The sequence below is a fragment of the Mobula birostris genome, chromosome X (genome assembly GCF_030028105.1).
Source record: "Mobula birostris isolate sMobBir1 chromosome X, sMobBir1.hap1, whole genome shotgun sequence".
In the NCBI taxonomy this organism is placed as follows: domain Eukaryota; kingdom Metazoa; phylum Chordata; class Chondrichthyes; order Myliobatiformes; family Myliobatidae; genus Mobula; species Mobula birostris.
Genome location: NC_092402.1, coordinates 5,671,084 through 5,692,121, shown reverse-complemented (window position 1 = coordinate 5,692,121; position 21,038 = coordinate 5,671,084). Strand labels below are relative to the sequence as shown.

The window sequence follows — 21,038 nt, the reverse complement described above, 5'->3', positions numbered from 1 at the left end:
CCGAGATGCAACACTGAGCGTCATAGGAAGTCATTCCTGCCTGTGGCCATCAAACTTTACAACTCCTCCCTTGGAGGGTCAGTCACCCTGAGCCAATAGGCTGGTCCTGGACTTATTTCCTGGCATAATTTATGTGTTACTATTTAATTATTTATGGTTTTATTACTATTTAATTACTTATGGTGCAACTGTAACGAAAACCAATTTCTCTCGGGATCAATAAAGTATGGCTATGAGTATGAAAGCAGAGGGTAGTAGTGGAAGGAAAGTATTCTGCCTGGAGGTCGTTGACTAGTGGAGTGCCGCAAGGATCTGTCCTGGGACCCCTGCTCTTTATGATTTTTATAAATGACCTGGATGAAGAGGTGGAAGGATGGGTGAATAAGTTTGCGGATAACACAAAGATTGGAGGAGTTGTGGATGGAGCTGTAGATTGTCGAAGGTATAAGAGGATATAAACAGGATGCAGAGTTGGGCAGAAAAGTGGTGGATGGATTTCAATCTGGAGAAGTGTGAGGTGATGCACTTTGGAAGGACAAACCAGAAGGCTGAGTACAGGGTTAATGGTCGGTTACTTAAGAGTGTGGATGAACAGAGGGACCTTGGGGTTCAAATCCATACATCCCTCAAGGTCACTGCACAAGTTGATAGGATAGTTAAGAAGGCCTATGGGATGCTAGGCTTCATTAATAGGGGGATTGAGTTCAAGAGTAGAGAGGTCATGTTGCAACTCTACAAATCTCTGGTGAGACCACACTGAGAGTATTGTGTTCAGTTCTGGTCACCTCATTATAGGAAGGATGTGGAAGCTATGGAGATGGTGCAGAGGAGATTTACCAGGATGTTGCCTGGATTGGAAAACAAGTTTTATGAGGCAAGGTTATCAGAGCTGGGACTTTTCTCTTTGGAGCGTAGAAGGATGGGAGGGGACTTGATAGAGGTCTACAAGATTATGAGAGGCATAGATAGGGTGGATAGCCAGTACCTGTTTCCCAGGGCACGAATAGCAAACACCAGAGGACATATGTACAAAGTTATGGGAGGGAAGTTTAGGGGAGACATCAGGGGTAAGTTTTTTACACAGAGGGTTGAGGGTGCCTGGAATGACTTGCCAGGGATGGTGCTGGAGGCTAAAACATTAGGGGTATTTAAGAGCCTCTTGGACAGGCACATGGATGAAAGAAAAATAGAGGGTTACGGGGTAGTATGGGTTTAGTCCTTGTTTTAAAGGAATATATGGGCCGAAACAACATCGAGGACCGAAGGGCCTGTACTGTGCTGTAGTATTCTAGTGTCTAGTCCTCCTGATTTATTTCTTAACTGTTCTCTTGCATTTCTTGTGTTCTCTAAACACCTCATTTGTTCCCACTTGTCCATACCTGCTATGCAGCTTCTCTTTTTCTCTTAACCAGGGCCTCATTATCCCTTGAAAACCAAGGTTCCCTACTCTTGTTATCGTCACCTTTTATTCTGACAGGCACGTACAAAATTACACTCCTGAAGGCCTCCCACTTACCAAGTACTCCTTTGCCAGAAAACAGGCTGCCCCAATCCACGTGTGCCAGTTCCTTTCTGATACCGTCAAAATTGGCCTTTCTCCGGTTTAGAACCTCAGCCTAGGGACCAGGCCTGTCTTCTGGCTGCATCACCATCTGGTATGGTGGGGGGGGGGTCACTACACAGGATTGAAATAAGCTGCAGAGAGTTGTAAACTCAGTCAGCTCCATCATGGGCACCGGCCTCTCCAGCATCCAGGACATCTTCAAGGAGCGATGCCTCAAAAAGGCAGTGTCCATCATTAAGGACCCCCACCACCCAGAGCGTGCCCTCTTCTCATTGCTACCATCAGGGAGGAGCCTGAAGACACACACTCAATGATTCGGGAACAGCTTCTTCCCCTCTGCCATCAGGGAGGAGGTACAGGAGCCTGAAGACACACGCTCAACGATTCAGGAACAGCTTCTTCCCCTCTGCTGTCAGGGAGGAGGTACAGGAGCCTGAAGACACACACTCAATGATTCAGGAACAGCTTCTTCCCCTCTGCCATCCGATTTCTGAATGGACACTGAACTCAATTCACGGTTTCTTTTCCTCTCTACGATTGTACAGCTGTCCGCAAAGTCGACAGCTTTCACGAGGCGAGTGGGGTAAGCTGCAGAGAGTTGCAAACTTGGCCACCCACCACCCCACCCCCCCACGACTCTCCTTCTGACAAGCGAGAAAAATAAATCTTTTTGGCCGGTGAATGGGGATGTGCACGAGCAGGTGGGGTGGCTCTCCCTGTCCACCTGACAGCGGGGGCCAGGAGCTGGGGGGGGGGGGTGTCGGGGATGACCGGCAGGTAACTAAGCTCCTCCTTCCCTTGGCAGGTGGACCATGACCCACAACCTGCTGGTGGAACAGAAGATCAGGAAGGAAAAGCTGCTGGAGATCGTGCGGGAGTCGGGCGTAGAGCTGAGGTAACGGAGCAGGCGGCCCCCGCGCGTCCCCTCCCTGGTGCAACTTGGCTAAGTGGTAACGGAGGCAAATGTAACGTTAGCGTTCTTCTCGAGAGAAACACAAGATGACAGGTGAAACCAGGAGGGGACAAGGTGAAGTAAAGAGCTGGGAAGTTGATTGGTGAAAGAGATACAGGGCTGGAGAAGGGGAGAGTCTGATAGGAGAGGACAGAAGGCCATGGAAGAATGAAAAGGGGGGATGGGGAGCACCAGAAGGAGGCGATGGGCAGGCAAAGTGATATGGGGAGGGAGGGAAAAGAGAGATGGGGAATGATGAAGGGTGAAAGTAAATATACAGGTGTCCCCCGCTTTTCGAATGTTCGCTTTACGAAACCTCACTGCTACGAAAGACCTACATTAGTACAGTATTATTGAAGTACGTAAATGTCGATGTATACAACCCTGAGATTCATTATCTTGTGGGCATTAGCAGAAGTTCGAGAAATCCATGTTCATGCCATCAGGTTGGAGGCTGCCCAAGGTGTTAGCCCTCCAACCTGAGTGTGGCCTCGTCACGACAGTAGAGGAGGCAATGGGCTGACATGTTGGAATGGGAGTGGGAAGTGGAATTAAAATGGGTGGCCATTGCGAGATCTCGTAATAACCATCTGGATATAAGATATCACAGGGGAAAACTAGCAAGAACAACCTATTGAATAGACATACCGATTCCAAACACATATAGCTTACATAAAGTCAAAAAGTGAAAAGCACCAGAAATGTGCTGAATGAAAAGAGGAAATTGAAAGACTATGGAATATGAACATTGTCGCAGCAGTAATATCTACAACTGGTGTCATCCCAAAGGCACTACACAATATCATTAAACAATTCGGGCTGCACAGTAAATCTTCGGAAAGCCAAAACACTAAACACCACTGGATTAGTCCGAAAGTTCAGAGCGATTGAGGGATGAGTGTGATTGGCTATGCCCGTCCCTCAGGTTTGACCAGCTCGAGCTGAGAAAAAATGTCCTCAAATATTTACAGTATTAATAAATAAATAAGCAATAAATATCGAGAACATGAGATGAAGAGTCCTTGAGAGCGAGTCCTTTGGTTGTGGGAACGGTTCAGTGATGGGGTGAGTGAAGTCATGGTTCAGGAGCCTAATGGTTGGAGGGAGGCTGTTCTGGGGAGTTATGGGGTTGGGTTAGGGTTTAGGGAAAGGGATGAAGTCAGGGCACTAACTGAGGGAGTTGGTGCTCAGAGACCGACTCGGAGGTGATGACCGGTGAGCCCCAGGTGGCGGGAACGCGGAGATCGTGACGAGGTGCAGTCCAGTCCCATCCTTGTGTTTCTCTGCCGGGATCTGGGGCTGGATGAGAAGCGTACCTCCACCCCCACCCCTGCCACACCCCTGCAGACTGTGACGCCGCCCCGTTCTCTTGCAGGGAAGGGTACGAGATCTTCTTCCAACAACTCCACAAGCGCAAAGTCCCCGTCTTCATCTTCTCCGCCGGCCTGGGCGATGTCCTGGAGGAAATAATTCGGCAGGCTGACGTCTACTACCAGAACGTCACCGTGGTTTCTAATTTCATGGACTTCGATGAGACCGTGAGTGCAAACCGGCCACCACAAGGACCACAGCGGCGAGGGCTGCTGGCGGCCACTCACCTTTAATCATACTTCCTGTTCGGTCTGCGTCCTCCTCGACAGTCGCGATGAGAATCGCTCTGTAGTTGCAGGAGAAAAAATCCACATACCCCCCTCCTGGGCCCCTATCCCCTGCAAGTGGACAAAGGGTTACCTCTGCCCTCACATCTCCTCCCTTGTCCACCACTAAACGGTCCTTCCAGCAACGCCACCTGCGAATCTGCTGACGACTGTCTGCTTGCTCCCGATGTGTCCTCCTCCTCAACATTGGTGAGACCTGTCGTAAATGGGGGGTGGGGGAGGGGGGGGTTGGTGGGGGTGGGGGAACTGCTTTGTCGAGTGCCTCCCCAGAGGCCAAACACTTTGATTCCAATTCCCATTCTTGTTTTGACGCCTCGGTCCATTTCATGTGCCGAGGTGGGGTGCACCCTCCGGTTGGAGGGGCAGCACCTTCGATTCTGTCTGGGGAGCCTCCAACTTATCGATTTCTCCTAGTGCTGAACAAATTCCACCCCTCCCCACACCCTACAACTTCCTCTATTCCCCACTCTGGCCTCTCACCTGCCTGTCCCCTCCTCCTTCCCTTTCTCCCGTGGTCCACTCCCCTCTCCTTTCAGATTCCTTCCTCTCCAGCCCTTCACCTTTCCCCACCCAGCTGGCCTCACCTGCCACCCTTCCAGCTATCCTCCGTCCCCTTACACCACCTCCTCTTTTGATTCTGGCATCAGTTCCGAAGAAGGGTCTCGGCCCGAGACGTTGACCGCTTAACTCTTTTCCATAGACGCTGCCCGACCTGCAGAATTCCTCCAGCCATTTTGTGTGTGTGTGAGTGTGAGTGTGTGTGTGTGTGTCTGGGTAGCCTCCAACCCGACGGCATGAACAATGATTTCTCTAACCTGCAGTAATTTTTTAACCCCCCCCACCCTTTTCAACTCCCTATTCTGGCTCCCCATCTCTTGTCATCAGCTCCCCAGAGTTCCCTTCCTCCTGCCCTTTCTCCCGTGGCCCACTCTCGTCTCTTATCGGATTCCTTCCTCTCCAGCCCTTCAGTTCTTCCACTTATTGCCCACCAATTTCATTCTTCATCCACCTTCCCCTCCATTTCATTCCCCCCCCTTCACCCGGTCTCACCCATCACAGCCCCCCACATCACCTACCCCTACAATCCACCATTAATTTCGAGTTCTTTTCCCCCTCCTTTCTAGCCCCGCTGAAGGGCATCAGACGGTAAACGTCGACTCTTTATTCCCACTCCATAGACGCTGCCTGACCTGCTGAGTTCCTCTTGCGTTTCGACTGTGTGCTGTGTTGAGTAACTAAAGAGGAGAGTAGAAGCGGGACTTTGTGTGGGTCGGACTGCAGAGGGAAATTCTCCTCAAGGAGGGGAGAGGGTTATAGAGACTAATGCAGACCCAGACAGTAGTCAGTCTGTACTTTGCCCACTCACCCCCCCCACATGGTGACCCAGACCGTACTCAGTCTGCACTTTGTCCCATTCCCCCCCCCCACACGGTGACCCAGACCGTGGTCAGTCTATACTTTGTCCCGTTCTCCCCCCCCAACACGGTGACCCAGACCGTGTTCAGTCTGTACTTTGTCCCGTTCCCCCCACCCCCCCACACGGTGACCCAGACCGTGTTCAGTCTGTACTTTGTCCCCCTGACCCCCCCCACACACGGTGACCCAGACCGTGGTCAGTCTGTACTTTGTCCCCTTCACACCCCCCACACACGGTGACCCAGACCGTGGTCAGACTGTACTTTGTCCCGTTCCCCCGCCCCCAACACGGTGACCCAGACCGTGGTCAGACTGTACTTTGTCCCCCTCAACCCCCCCACACGGTGACCCAGACCATGGTCAGTCTGTACTTTGTCCCGATCCCCCCCCAACACGGTGACCCAGACCATGGTCAGTCTGTACTTTATCCCGTTCTCCACCCCCCCCACACACGGTGACCCAGACCGTGGTCAGTCTGTACTTTGTCCCCCTGACCCCCCCCACACACGGTGACCCAGACCGTGGTCAGTCTGTACTTTGTCCCCTTCACACCCCCCACACACGGTGACCCAGACCGTGGTCAGACTGTACTTTGTCCCGTTCCCCCCCCCAACACGGTGACCCAGACCGTGGTCAGACTGTACTTTGTCCCCCTCAACCCCCCCACACGGTGACCCAGACCATGGTCAGTCTGTACTTTGTCCCGATCCCCCCCCCAACACGGTGACCCAGACCGTGGTCAGTCTGTACTTTATCCCGTTCTTCACCCCCCCCCCCACACGGTGACCTAGACCGTGGTCGGTTTGTGCTTTGTCTCCCTCCCCCCACCCCGATGGTGACCCAGACCGTGTTCAGTCTGTACTTTGTCCCCCTCACCCACCCCACACAGTGACCCAGACCGTGGTCAGACTGTACTTTGTCCCCCTCACCCCCCCAACACAGTGACCCAGACTGTGGTCAGTCTGTACTTTGTCCCGTTCTCTGCCCCCCCCCCCACACGGTGACCCAGACCGTGGTCAGTCTGTACTTTGTTCTGTTCCCCCCCCCCCAACACAGTGACCCAGACCGTGGTCAGTCTGTACTTTTGTCACCCTCACCCCCCAACACGGTGACCCAGACCGTGGTCTGTCTGAACTTTGTCCCGTCCCCCCCCCCACACATGGTGACCCAGACCGTGGTCAGACTGTACTTTGTCTCGTCCCCCCTCCCCCCCCGACACGGTGACCCAGACTGTGGTCAAACTGTATTTTGTCCCCCTCACCCTTCACCCCCACACCATGACCCAGACCGTGGTCAGTCTGTACCTTATCCCCCTCACCCCCCCCACATGGTGACACAGACCATGGTCAGTCTGTACTTTGTCCCGTTCCCCCCCCCCCACGTACTTTGTCCCGGTCCCCCCCCCACATGGTGGCCCAGACCGTGGTCAGTCTGTACTTTGTCCCATTCCCCCCCTCACCACACGGTGACCCACACCGTGGTCAGTCTGTACTTTGTCCTGTTCCCCCCAACCCCCACACAGTGACCCAGAGCGTGGTCAGTCTGTACTTTGTCCTGTTCCCCCCCCCCCAACACGGTAACCCAGACCGTGGTCAATCTGTAATTTGTCTCCTTCACCACCCCACCCAAATGGTGACCCAGTCCGTGGTCAGTCTGTACTTTAGCCTGTTCACCCCACCCCCCACACAGTGACCCAGAGCGTGGTCAGTCTGTACTTTGTCCCGTTCCCCCCCCACCACATGGTGACCCAGACGGTGGTCAGTCTGTACTTTGTCCCCCTCACCCCCCCACACACGGTGACCCAGACCGTGGTCAGACTATACTTTGTCCCCCTCACCCCCCCCCACACGGTGACCCAGACCGTGGTCAGTCTGTACTTTGTCCTGTTCCCCCCCTCCACACGGTGACCCAGACCGTGGTCAGTATGTACTTTGTCCTGTCCCCCCACCCCACACGGTGACCCAGACCATAGTCGGTCTGTACTTTGTTCCGTCCCCCCCCACACGGTGACCCAGACCGTGGTCAGTCTGTACTTTGTCCCCCTCACACCCCCACACGGTGACCCAGACCATGGTCAGTCTGTACTTTGTCCCGTTCTCCCCCACACAGTGACCCAGACCGTGGTCAGTCTGTAGTTCGTCTCCCTCACCCACCCCACATGGTGACCCAGACCGTGGTCAGTCTGTATTTTGTCCCGTGCCACCCACCATACGGTGACCCAGACCATGGTCAGTCTGTGCTTTTTTCCCTTCATACCCCCCCTCCCCCAACACGGTGACCCAGACTGTGGTCAGTGTGTACTTTGTCCCGTTCCCCCCCCACACGGTGACCCAGACAGTGGTCAGTATGTACTTTGTCCCGTTCCCCCCCCCACACGGTGACCCAGACAGTGGTCAGTATGTACTTTGTCCCATTCCCCTCCCCCACACAGTGACCCAGACAGTGGTCAGTATGTACTTTGTCCCCCCCCAACACAGTGACCCAGACCGTGGTCGGTCTGTACTTTGTCCCGTCCCCCCCCCACACAGTGACCCAGACTGTGGTCAGACTGTACTTTGTCCCCCTCAACCCCCTCCTACACGGTGACCCTGACCATGGTCAGTTTGTACTTTGTCCCCCTCACACCCCCACACGGTGACCCAGACTGTGGTCAGTCTGTACTTTGTCCCGTTCTCCCCCACACAGTGACCCAGACCGTGGTTAGTCTGTGGTGCGGCCCCCTCAGCCCCCCCACACGGTGACCCAGACTGTGGTCAGTCTGTACTTTGTCCCGTTCTCCCCCACACAGTGACCCAGACCGTGGTCAGTCTGTAGTGCGGCCCCCCCAGCCCCCCCAGACGGTGACCCAGACCTTGGTCAGTCTGTACTTTGTCCCCTTCACACACCCCCCACATGGTGACCCAGACCATGGTCAGACTGTACTTTGTCCCTTTCACACCCCCTCCCACACGGTGACCCAGACCGTGGTCAGTCTGTACTTTGGACCGTTCCCCCCCCCCCCACACGGTGACCCAGACCGTGGTCAGTCTGTACTTTTTCCCCTTCACACCCTCCCCCCCGACGGTGACCCAGACCGTGGTCAGTCTGTACTTTGTCCCGTTTCCCCTTCCTACATGGTGACCCAGACCGTGGTCAGACTGTACTTTGTCCCCCTCAACCCCCTCCTACATGGTGACCCTGACCGTGGTCAGTTTGTACTTTGTCCCCCTCAGCCCCCCCACACGGTGACCCAGACCGTGGTCAGTCTGTACTTTGTCCCATTCTCCCCCACACAGTGACCCAGACCGTGGTCAGTCTGTACTTTGTCCCGTTCCTCCCCCCCACACACACACATGGTGACCCAGACCGTGGTCAGTCTGTACTTTGTCCCCCACCCCCACATGGTGACCCAGACCGTGGTCAGTCTGTACTTTGTCCCCTTCACACCCTCCCCCCACATGGTGACCCAGACCGTGGTCAGTCTGTACTTTGTCCCATCTCCCCACACACGGTGACCCAGACCGTGGTCAGTCTGTACTTTGTCCTGTTCCCCCCCTCCACACGGTGACCCAGACCGTGGTCAGTATGTACTTTGTCCTGCCCCCCACCCCACACGGTGACCCAGACCATAGTCGGTCTGTACTTTGTTCCGTCCCCCCCCACACAGTGACCCAGACCGTGGTCAGTCTGTACTTTGTCCCCCTCACACCCCCACACGGTGACCCAGACCATGGTCAGTCTGTACTTTGTCCCGTTCTTCCCCACACAGTGACCCAGACCGTGGCCAGTCTGTAGTTCGTCCCCCTCACCCACCCCACATGGTGACCCAGACCGTGGTCAGTCTGTATTTTGTCCCGTGCCCCCCACCATACGGTGACCCAGACCATGGTCAGTCTGTGCTTTTTTCCCTTCACACCCCTCCTCCCCCAACACGGTGACCCAGACCGTGGTCAGTTTGTACTTTGTCCCCCTCACACCCCAACACAGTGACCCAGACCGTGGTTAGTCTGTACTTTGTCCCGTTCTCCCCCCCTCCACACACACGGTGACCCAGACCGTGGTCAGTCTGTACTTTGTCCCCCACCCCCACATGGTGACCCAGACCGTGGTCAGTCTGTACTCTGTCCCATCTCCCCACACACGGTGACCCAGACCGTGGTCAGTCTGTACTCTGTCCCATTCCCCCCCACACACGGTGACCCAGACCGTGGTCAGTCTATACTTTGTCCCCCTCCTCCACCCCCACATGGTGACCCAGACCGTGGTCAGTCTGTACTTTGTCCCGTCTCCCCCCCCCCCACCCGGTGATCCAGACCATGGTCAGTCTGTACTTTGTCCCCCTCAACCCCCACACACGGTGACCCAGACCGTGGTCAGCCTGTACTTTGTCCCCCTCCCCTCCCACACGGTGACCCAGACCGTGGTCAGTTTGTACTTTGTCCCCTTCACCCCACCCGGTGACCCAGACCGTGGTCAGTCTGTACTTTGTCCTCCTCACCCCCCCCACACAGTGACCCAGACCGTGGTCATTCTGTACTTTGTTCCCACCCGCACACGGTGACCCAGACCGTGGTCAGACTGTACTTTGTCCCCCTCAACCCCCTCCTACACGGTGACCCTGACCATGGTCAGTTTGTACTTTGTCCCCCTCACACCCCCACACGGTGACCCAGACTGTGGTCAGTCTGTACTTTGTCCCGTTCTCCCCCACACAGTGACCCAGACCGTGGTCAGTCTGTACTTTGTCCCGTTCCTCCCCCCCCACACACACATGGTGACCCAGACCGTGGTCAGACTGTACTTTGTCCCCCACCCCCACATGGTGACCCAGACCGTGGTCAGACTGTACTTTGTCCCCCTCAACCCCCTCCTACACGGTGACCCAGACTGTGGTCAGTCTGTACTTTGTCCCGTTCTCCCCCACACAGTGACCCAGACCGTGGTTAGTCTGTGGTGCGGCCCCCTCAGCCCCCCCACACGGTGACCCAGACCGTGGTCAGTCTGTACTTTGGAACGTAACCCCCCCCCACACGGTGACCCAACCGTGGTCAGTCTGTACTTTGTCCCCTTCACACCCTCCCCCCACACGGTGACCCAGACCGTGGTCAGTCTGTACTTTGTCCCGTTTCCCCTTCCTACATGGTGACCCAGACCGTGGTCAGACTGTACTTTGTCCCCCTCAACCCCCTCCTACATGGTGACCCTGACCGTGGTCAGTTTGTACTTTGTCCCCCTCAGCCCCCCCACACGGTGACCCAGACCGTGGTCAGTCTGTACTTTGTCCCGTTCCCCCACCCCCCAACACGGTGACCCAGACCGTGGTCAGTCTGTACTTTGTCCCCCTCACACCCCCACACGGTGACCCAGACCATGGTCAGTCTGTACTTTGTCCCGTTCTCCCCCACACAGTGACCCAGACCGTGGTCAGTCTGTACTTTGTCCCCCACCCCCACATGGTGACCCAGACCGTGGTCAGTCTGTACTCTGTCCCATCTCCCCACACACGGTGACCCAGACCGTGGTCAGTCTGTACTCTGTCCCATCTCCCCACACACAGTGACCCAGACCGTGGTCAGTCTGTACTTTGTCCCGTTCCCCCCCCCCACACGGTGACCCAGACCGTGGTCAGTCTGTACTTTGTCCCATTCCCCCCCCCCACACGGTGACCCAGACCGTGGTCAGTCTGTACTTTGTCCCGATTCCCCCCCCTACACGGTGATCCAGACCGTGGTCAGACTGTACTTTGTCCCCTTCAACCCCCTCCTACATGGTGACCCTGACCGTGGTCAGTTTGTACTTTGTCCCCCTCACACCCCCACACGGTGACCCAGACTGTGGTCAGTCTGTACTTTGTCCCGTTCTCCCCCACACAGTGACCCAGACCGTGGTTAGTCTGTGGTGCGGCCCCCTCAGCCCCCCCACACGGTGACCCAGACTGTGGTCAGTCTGTACTTTGTCCCGTTCTCCCCCACACAGTGACCCAGACCGTGGTCAGTCTGTAGTGCGGCCCCCTCAGCCCCCCCAGACGGTGACCCAGACCTTGGTCAGTCTGTACTTTGTCCCCTTCACACACCCCCCACATGGTGACCCAGACCGTGGTCAGTCTGTACTTTGTCCCGTCTCCCCCCCCCCACCCGGTGATCCAGACCATGGTCAGTCTGTACTTTGTCCCCCTCACCCCCCACACACGGTGACCCAGACCGTGGTCAGCCTGTACTTTGTCCCCCTCCACTCCCACACGGTGACCCAGACCGTGGTCATTCTGTACTTTGTTCCCACCCGCACACGGTGACCCAGACCGTGGTCAGTCTATACTGTGTCCCATTCCCGCCCCACACACGGTGACCCAGACCGTGGTCAGTCTTTACTTTGTCCCCCTCCCACACCCCCACACGGTGACCCAGACCGTGGTCAGTCTGTAGTGTTTCCCCCTCCCCCACCCCCACACGGTGACCCAGATCATGGTCAGTCTGTACTTTGTCCAGTTCCGCCTCTCCTCCCCACACGGTGACCCAGACCTCGGTCAGTCTGTACTTTGTCCCCCTCCCCTCCCACACGGTGACCCAGACCGTGGTCAGTTTGTACTTTGTCCCCTTCACCCCACCCGGTGACCCAGACCGTGGTCAGTCTGTACTTTGTCCTCCTCACCCCCCAACACAGTGACCCAGACCGTGGTCATTCTGTACTTTGTTCCCACCCGCACACGGTGACCCAGACCGTGGTCAGACTGTACTTTGTCCCTCTCAACCCCCTCCTACACGGTGACCCTGACCATGGTCAGTTTGTACTTTGTCCCCCTCACACCCCCACACGGTGACCCAGACTGTGGTCAGTCTGTACTTTGTCCCGTTCTCCCCCACACAGTGACCCAGACCGTGGTCAGTCTGTACTTTGTCCCGTTCCTCCCCCCCCCACACACACATGGTGACCCAGACCGTGGTCAGACTGTACTTTGTCCCCCACCCCCACATGGTGACCCAGACCGTGGTCAGACTGTACTTTGTCCCCCTCAACCCCCTCCTACACGGTGACCCTGACCGTGGTCAGTCTGTACTTTGTCCCGTTCTCCCCCACACAGTGACCCAGACCGTGGTTAGTTTGTGGTGCGGCCCCCTCAGCCCCCCCACACGGTGACCCAGACCGTGGTCAGTCTGTACTTTGGACCTTTCCCCCCCCCACACGGTGACCCAACCGTGGTCATTCTGTACTTTGTTCCCACCCGCACATGGTGACCCAGACCGTGGTCAGTCTATACTGTGTCCCATTCCCGCCCCCACACACGGTGACCCAGACCGTGGTCAGTCTATACTTTGTCCCCCTCCTCCACCCCCACATGGTGACCCAGACCGTGGTCAGTCTGTACTTTGTCCCGTCTCCCCCCCCCCACCCGGTGATCCAGACCATGGTCAGTCTGTACTTTGTCCCCCTCAACCCCCACACACGGTGACCCAGACCGTGGTCAGCCTGTACTTTGTCCCCCTCCCCTCCCACACGGTGACCCAGACCGTGGTCAGTTTGTACTTTGTCCCCTTCACCCCACCCGGTGACCCAGACCGTGGTCAGTCTGTACTTTGTCCTCCTCACCCCCCAACACAGTGACCCAGACCGTGGTCATTCTGTACTTTGTTCCCACCCGCACACGGTGACCCAGACCGTGGTCAGACTGTACTTTGTCCCCCTCAACCCCCTCCTACACGGTGACCCTGACCATGGTCAGTTTGTACTTTGTCCCCCTCACACCCCCACACGGTGACCCAGACTGTGGTCAGTCTGTACTTTGTCCCGTTCTCCCCCACACAGTGACCCAGACCGTGGTCAGTCTGTACTTTGTCCCGTTCCTCCCCCCCCACACACACATGGTGACCCAGACCGTGGTCAGACTGTACTTTGTCCCCCACCCCCACATGGTGACCCAGACCGTGGTCAGACTGTACTTTGTCCCCCTCAACCCCCTCCTACACGGTGACCCAGACTGTGGTCAGTCTGTACTTTGTCCCGTTCTCCCCCACACAGTGACCCAGACCGTGGTTAGTTTGTGGTGCGGCCCCCTCAGCCCCCCCACACGGTGACCCAGACCGTGGTCAGTCTGTACTTTGGAACGTAACCCCCCCCCCCACACGGTGACCCAACCGTGGTCAGTCTGTACTTTGGACCGTTCCCCCCCCCACACGGTGACCCAACCGTGGTCAGTCTGTACTTTGTCCCCTTCACACCCTCCCCCCACACGGTGACCCAGACCGTGGTCAGTCTGTACTTTGTCCCGTTTCCCCTTCCTACATGGTGACCCAGACCGTGGTCAGACTGTACTTTGTCCCCCTCAACCCCCTCCTACATGGTGACCCTGACCGTGGTCAGTTTGTACTTTGTCCCCCTCACACCCCCACACGGTGACCCTGACCGTGGTCAGTTTGTACTTTGTCCCCCTCACACCCCCACACGGTGACCCAGACCATGGTCAGTCTGTACTTTGTCCCGTTCTCCCCCACACAGTGACCCAGACCGTGGTCAGTCTGTACTTTGTCCCATTCTCCCCCACACAGTGACCCAGACCGTGGTCAGTCTGTACTTTGTCCCGTTCCTCCCCCCCACACACACACATGGTGACCCAGACCGTGGTCAGACTGTACTTTGTCCCCCACCCCCACATGGTGACCCAGACCGTGGTCAGTCTGTACTTTGTCCTGTTCCCCCCCTCCACACGGTGACCCAGACCGTGGTCAGTATGTACTTTGTCCTGTCCCCCCTCCCCACACGGTGACCCAGACCATAGTCGGTCTGTACTTTGTTCCGTCCCCCCCCACACGGTGATCCAGACCATGGTCAGTCTGTACTTTGTCCCCCTCACCCCCCACACACGGTGATCCAGACCGTGGTCAGCCTGTACTTTGTCCCCCTCCACTCCCACACGGTGACCCAGACCGTGGTCAGTTTGTACTTTGTCCCCCTCACCCCACCCGGTGACCCAGACCGTGGTCAGTCTGTACTTTGTCCTCCTCACCCCCCCACACAGTGACCCAGACCGTGGTCATTCTGTACTTTGTTCCCACCCGCACATGGTGACCCAGACCGTGGTCAGTCTATACTGTGTCCCATTCCCGCCCCCACACACGGTGACCCAGACCGTGGTCAGTCTATACTTTGTCCCCCTCCTCCACCCCCACATGGTGACCCAGACCGTGGTCAGTCTGTACTTTGTCCCGTCTCCCCCCCCCCCACCCGGTGATCCAGACCATGGTCAGTCTGTACTTTGTCCCCCTCACCCCCCACACACGGTGACCCAGACCGTGGTCAGCCTGTACTTTGTCCCCCTCCCCTCCCACACGGTGACCCAGACCGTGGTCAGTTTGTACTTTGTCCCCTTCACCCCACCCGGTGACCCAGACCGTGGTCAGTCTGTACTTTGTCCTCCTCACCCCCCAACACAGTGACCCAGACCGTGGTCATTCTGTACTTTGTTCCCACCCGCACACGGTGACCCAGACCGTGGTCAGACTGTACTTTGTCCCCCTCAACCCCCTCCTACATGGTGACCCTGACCATGGTCAGTTTGTACTTTGTCCCCCTCACACCCCCACACGGTGACCCAGACTGTGGTCAGTCTGTACTTTGTCCCGTTCTCCCCCACACAGTGACCCAGACCGTGGTCAGTCTGTACTTTGTCCCGTTCCTCCCCCCCCACACACACATGGTGACCCAGACCGTGGTCAGACTGTACTTTGTCCCCCACCCCCACATGGTGACCCAGACCGTGGTCAGACTGTACTTTGTCCCCCTCAACCCCCTCCTACACGGTGACCCTGACCGTGGTCAGTCTGTACTTTGTCCCGTTCTCCCCCACACAGTGACCCAGACCGTGGTTAGTTTGTGGTGCGGCCCCCTCAGCCCCCCCACACGGTGACCCAGACCGTGGTCAGTCTGTACTTTGGACCGTTCCCCCCCCCACACGGTGACCCAACCGTGGTCAGTCTGTACTTTGTCCCCTTCACACCCTCCCCCCACACGGTGACCCAGACCGTGGTCAGTCTGTACTTTGTCCCGTTTCCCCTTCCTACATGGTGACCCAGACCGTGGTCAGACTGTACTTTGTCCCCCTCAACCCCCTCCTACATGGTGACCCTGACCGTGGTCAGTTTGTACTTTGTCCCCCTCACACCCCCACACGGTGACCCAGACCATGGTCAGTCTGTACTTTGTCCCGTTCTCCCCCACACAGTGACCCAGACCGTGGTCAGTCTGTACTTTGTCCCGTTCCTCCCCCCCACACACACACATGGTGACCCAGACCGTGGTCAGACTGTACTTTGTCCCCCACCCCCACATGGTGACCCAGACCGTGGTCAGTCTGTACTTTGTCCTGTTCCCCCCCTCCACACGGTGACCCAGACCGTGGTCAGTATGTACTTTGTCCTGTCCCCCCTCCCCACACGGTGACCCAGACCATAGTCGGTCTGTACTTTGTTCCGTCCCCCCCCACACGGTGACCCAGACCGTGGTCAGTCTGTACTTTGTCCCCCTCACACCCCCACACGGTGACCCAGACCATGGTCAGTCTGTACTTTGTCCCGTTCTTCCCCACACAGTGACCCAGACCATGGTCAGTCTGTAGTTCGTCCCCCTCACCCACCCCACATGGTGACCCAGACCGTGGTCAGTCTGTATTTTGTCCCGTGCCCCCCACCATACGGTGACCCAGACCATGGTCAGTCTGTGCTTTTTCCCCTTCACACCCCTCCTCCCCCAACACGGTGACCCAGACCGTGGTCAGTTTGTACTTTGTCCCCCTCACACTTCCACACGGTGACCCAGACCGTAGTCAGTCTGTACTTTGTCCCGTTCTCCCCCCCTCCACACACACGGTGACCCAGACCGTGGTCAGTCTGTACTTTGTCCCCCACCCCCACATGGTGACCCAGACCGTGGTCAGTCTGTACTCTGTCCCATCTCCCCACACACGGTGACCCAGACCGTGGTCAGTCTGTACTCTGTCCCATCTCCCCACACACAGTGACCCAGACCGTGGTCAGTCTGTACTTTGTCCCGTTCCCCCCCCCCCACACGGTGACCCAGACCGTGGTCAGTCTGTACTTTGTCCCATTCCCCCCCCCACACGGTGACCCAGACCGTGGTCAGTCTGTACTTTGTCCCGTTCCTCCCCCCCCACACACACATGGTGACCCAGACCGTGGTCAGACTGTACTTTGTCCCCCACCCCCACATGGTGACCCAGACCGTGGTCAGACTGTACTTTGTCCCCCTCAACCCCCTCCTACACGGTGACCCTGACCGTGGTCAGTCTGTACTTTGTCCCGTTCTCCCCCACACAGTGACCCAGACCGTGGTTAGTTTGTGGTGCGGCCCCCTCAGCCCCCCCACACGGTGACCCAGACCGTGGTCAGTCTGTACTTTGGACCGTTCCCCCCCCCACACGGTGACCCAACCGTGGTCAGTCTGTACTTTGTCCCCTTCACACCCTCCCCCCACACGGTGACCCAGACCGTGGTCAGTCTGTACTTTGTCCCGTTTCCCCTTCCTACATGGTGACCCAGACCGTGGTCAGACTGTACTTTGTCCCCCTCAACCCCCTCCTACATGGTGACCCTGACCGTGGTCAGTTTGTACTTTGTCCCCCTCACACCCCCACACGGTGACCCAGACCATGGTCAGTCTGTACTTTGTCCCGTTCTCCCCCACACAGTGACCCAGACCGTGGTCAGTCTGTACTTTGTCCCGTTCCTCCCCCCCACACACACACATGGTGACCCAGACCGTGGTCAGACTGTACTTTGTCCCCCACCCCCACATGGTGACCCAGACCGTGGTCAGTCTGTACTTTGTCCTGTTCCCCCCCTCCACACGGTGACCCAGACCGTGGTCAGTATGTACTTTGTCCTGTCCCCCCTCCCCACACGGTGACCCAGACCATAGTTGGTCTGTACTTTGTTCCGTCCCCCCCCCACACGGTGACCCAGACCGTGGTCAGTCTGTACTTTGTCCCCCTCACACCCCCACACGGTGACCCAGACCATGGTCAGTCTGTACTTTGTCCCGTTCTTCCCCACACAGTGACCCAGACCATGGTCAGTCTGTAGTTCGTCCCCCTCACCCACCCCACATGGTGACCCAGACCGTGGTCAGTCTGTATTTTGTCCCGTGCCCCCCACCATACGGTGACCCAGACCATGGTCAGTCTGTGCTTTTTCCCCTTCACACCCCTCCTCCCCCAACACGGTGACCCAGACCGTGGTCAGTTTGTACTTTGTCCCCCTCACACTTCCACACGGTGACCCAGACCGTAGTCAGTCTGTACTTTGTCCCGTTCTCCCCCCCTCCACACACACGGTGACCCAGACCGTGGTCAGTCTGTACTTTGTCCCCCACCCCCACATGGTGACCCAGACCGTGGTCAGTCTGTACTCTGTCCCATCTCCCCACACACGGTGACCCAGACCGTGGTCAGTCTGTACTCTGTCCCATCTCCCCACACACAGTGACCCAGACCGTGGTCAGTCTGTACTTTGTCCCGTTCCCCCCCCCCCCACACGGTGACCCAGACCGTGGTCAGTCTGTACTTTGTCCCGATTCCCCCCCCTACACGGTGACCCAGACCGTGGTCAGACTGTACTTTGTCCCCCTCAACCCCCTCCTACATGGTGACCCTGACCGTGGGTCAGTCTGTACTTTTTCCCCTTCACACCCCCCCCCCACACGGTGACCCAGACCGTGGTCAGACTGTACTTTGTCCCGTTCTCCCCCACACGGTGACCCAGACCGTGGTCAGTCTTTACTTTGTCCCCCTCCCACACCCCCACACGGTGACCCAGACGTGGTCAGTCTGTAGTGTTTCCCCCTCCCCCACCCCCACACGGTGACCCAGATCATGGTCAGTCTGTACTTTGTCCAGTTCCGCCTCTCCTCCCCACACGGTGACCCAGACCTCGGTCAGTCTGTACTTTGTCCCATCCCCCCCCCCACACATGGTGAGCCAGACTGTGGTCAGTCTGTACTTTGTCCCTTTCCTCCCCCCTCCCCCACACGGTGACCCAGACCGTGGTCAGTCTGTAGTTTGTCCCCCTCACCCCCCCCCACACAGTGACCCAGATCGTGGTCAGTCTGTACTTTGTCCCATCCCCCCCCCCACACATGGTGAGCCAGACTGTGGTCAGACTGTACTTTGTCCCCCTCACGCCCCCCCCCGTCCCCACATGGTGACCCAGACCGAGGTCAGTCTGTAGTTCTTGCCGTTAATTCTGTCCAGAATGTGGACATTGGAGTGTGACCCCCTGCCCCCCACCCCCGTGGGTGTGTGGGTGTGAGCAAGGGTGAAAGATTGGGTCACGTTGGTGTTGAGGGATCCAGGTGTCTCTGGAAACGGGAGGAGTACAGGCAGGTGGCAGTTGAGACCAGGTGAGGGGGTAGGAGGGGTGGGTGAGGAGGGAGTGGAAGAGGGAAAGGATGAGGAGGGAGGAATATATATATATATATATGTTTCCACTATAGGAAACATCTTCTCCACATCCACTCTATCTGTGCCCTCTGGTCCTAGACTCCCCCACTACAGAAAACATCCTCTCCACATCCACTCTATCTGTGCCCTCTGGTCCTAGACTCCCCCACTATAGGAAACATCCTCTCCACATCCACTCCATCTGTGTCCTCTGGTCCTAGACTCCCCCACTATAGGAAACATCCTCTCCACATCCACTCTATCTGTGCCCTCTGGTCCTAGACTCCCCCACTACAGGAAACATCCTCTCCACATCCACTCTATCTGTGGCCTCTGGTCCTAGACTCCCCCACTATAGGAAACATCCTCTCCACATCCACTCCATCTGTGTCCTCTGGTCCTAGACTCCCCCACTATAGGAAACATCCTCTCCACATCCACTCTATCTGTGCCCTCTGGTCCTAGACTCCCCCACTACAGGAAACATCCTCTCCACATCCACTCTATCTGTGGCCTCTGGTCCTAGACTCCCCCACTATAGGAAACATCCTCTCCACATCCACTCTATCTGTGTCCTCTGGTCCTAGACTCCCCCACTATAGGAAACATCCTCTCCACATCCACTCTATCTGTGTCCTCTGGTCCTAGAGTCCCCCCACGATAGGAAACATCCTCTCCACATCCACTCTATCTGTGTCCTCTGGTCCTGGACTCCCCCACTATAGGAAACATCCTCTCCACATCCACTGTTTTGAGATCTTTCAACCTTCAGTAGTTTCAGTGAGATCTCCTCTCACTGGGTACAGGTCTAAAGCCATCAATCGGCCCTCATACGACAAGCCTCTCATTCCCGTGGCTCCTCTGTACCCTGTCCAATGTCAGCCCATCCTTTCTTGGATGAGGGGCCTAAAACTGCTCACAACGCTCCAAGTGAGGCCTCACTAGTGCCTTACCAAGCCTCAGCATTACATCCTCGCTCTTATACTCTAATGCTCTCGAAATGAATGCCAGCATCGCATTTGCCTCCGCCCGCAAGTTCACCTTCAGGGTCGCCATTTTGCCACCTGCTGATCGCCACGGGACTGAATCCGGGTTTCCCTTCCCTGAACGGGGAACGTCCCGTGCCTGACTTTATTGGACGCGGGGAGGCTGATTCACGGGCAGCCACCGCCCGGCGCTGGACAGGTCGGGCTCGGGGGTCCGGCGGCACGGAGTGCGAGACGGTCCGGGGCGGGTGACCCTTTCCAGGAGCAGGGCGCCGGCCGGCCGGCCGTGGTATCGCTCCTGGGTTCCATGGAACTCACAAGTCCCTCCACCACCAGGAAGGCGATGCTCCCCGAGAGAGGGGGCATTAAAAATAGGAGGGGTGCAGGTCACAGTCTGTAGCCTGGGCTAGAGAAGTTTAAGACCACTCTTCCTTCAGTTAGTCCTGACGAAGGGTCTCGGCCTGAAACGTCGACTGTACCTCTTCCTAGAGATGCTGCCTGGCCTGCTGCGTTCACCAGCAACTTTGATGTGTGTTGCTTTAAGACTAGGGCATCGTTTTAATTTAATTAATTTTTTTATTAGGAGAGACATCACAGTAACAGGCGCTCTCGGCCCAATAACCCAATTATACCGAGTGGTTAATTAATAGACAATAGACAATAGGTGCAGGAGTAGGCCATTCGGCCCTTCGAGCCAGCACCGCCATTCACTGTGATCATGGCTGAGCATCCACAATCAGTATCCTGTTCCTGCCTTCTCCCCATAACCTGTGATTCCGTTATCTTTAAGAGTTCTATCCATCTCTTTTTTGAAAGCGTCCAGAGACTTGGCCTCCACAGCCTTCTGGGGCAGAGCATTCCATATATCCACCACTCTCTAGGTAAAAAAGTTTTTCCTCAACTTCGTTCTAAATGGCCTACCCCTTATTCTTAAACTGTGGCCTCTGGTTCTGGACTCGCCCATCAGCGGGAACATGCTTCCTGCCTGCAGCGTGTCCAATCCCTTAATAATCTTATATGCTTCAATCAGATCCCCTCT

General features: G+C 56.7%; 1 protein-coding gene across 2 annotated transcripts in view; it reads left to right on the top strand.

The window, feature by feature from the left end:
* LOC140191688 (cytosolic 5'-nucleotidase 3-like) overlaps positions 1 to 21,038 on the top strand; it is an 88,288-nt gene that overhangs the window by 54,344 nt on the left and 12,906 nt on the right. For both annotated transcript variants that reach the window (XM_072249331.1, XM_072249332.1), the window contains 2 exons: positions 2,370 to 2,459; positions 3,892 to 4,054. In XM_072249331.1, coding sequence (XP_072105432.1) covers positions 2,370 to 2,459; positions 3,892 to 4,054 — 253 coding nt within the window. The remainder of the gene's footprint in view (positions 1 to 2,369; positions 2,460 to 3,891; positions 4,055 to 21,038) is intronic.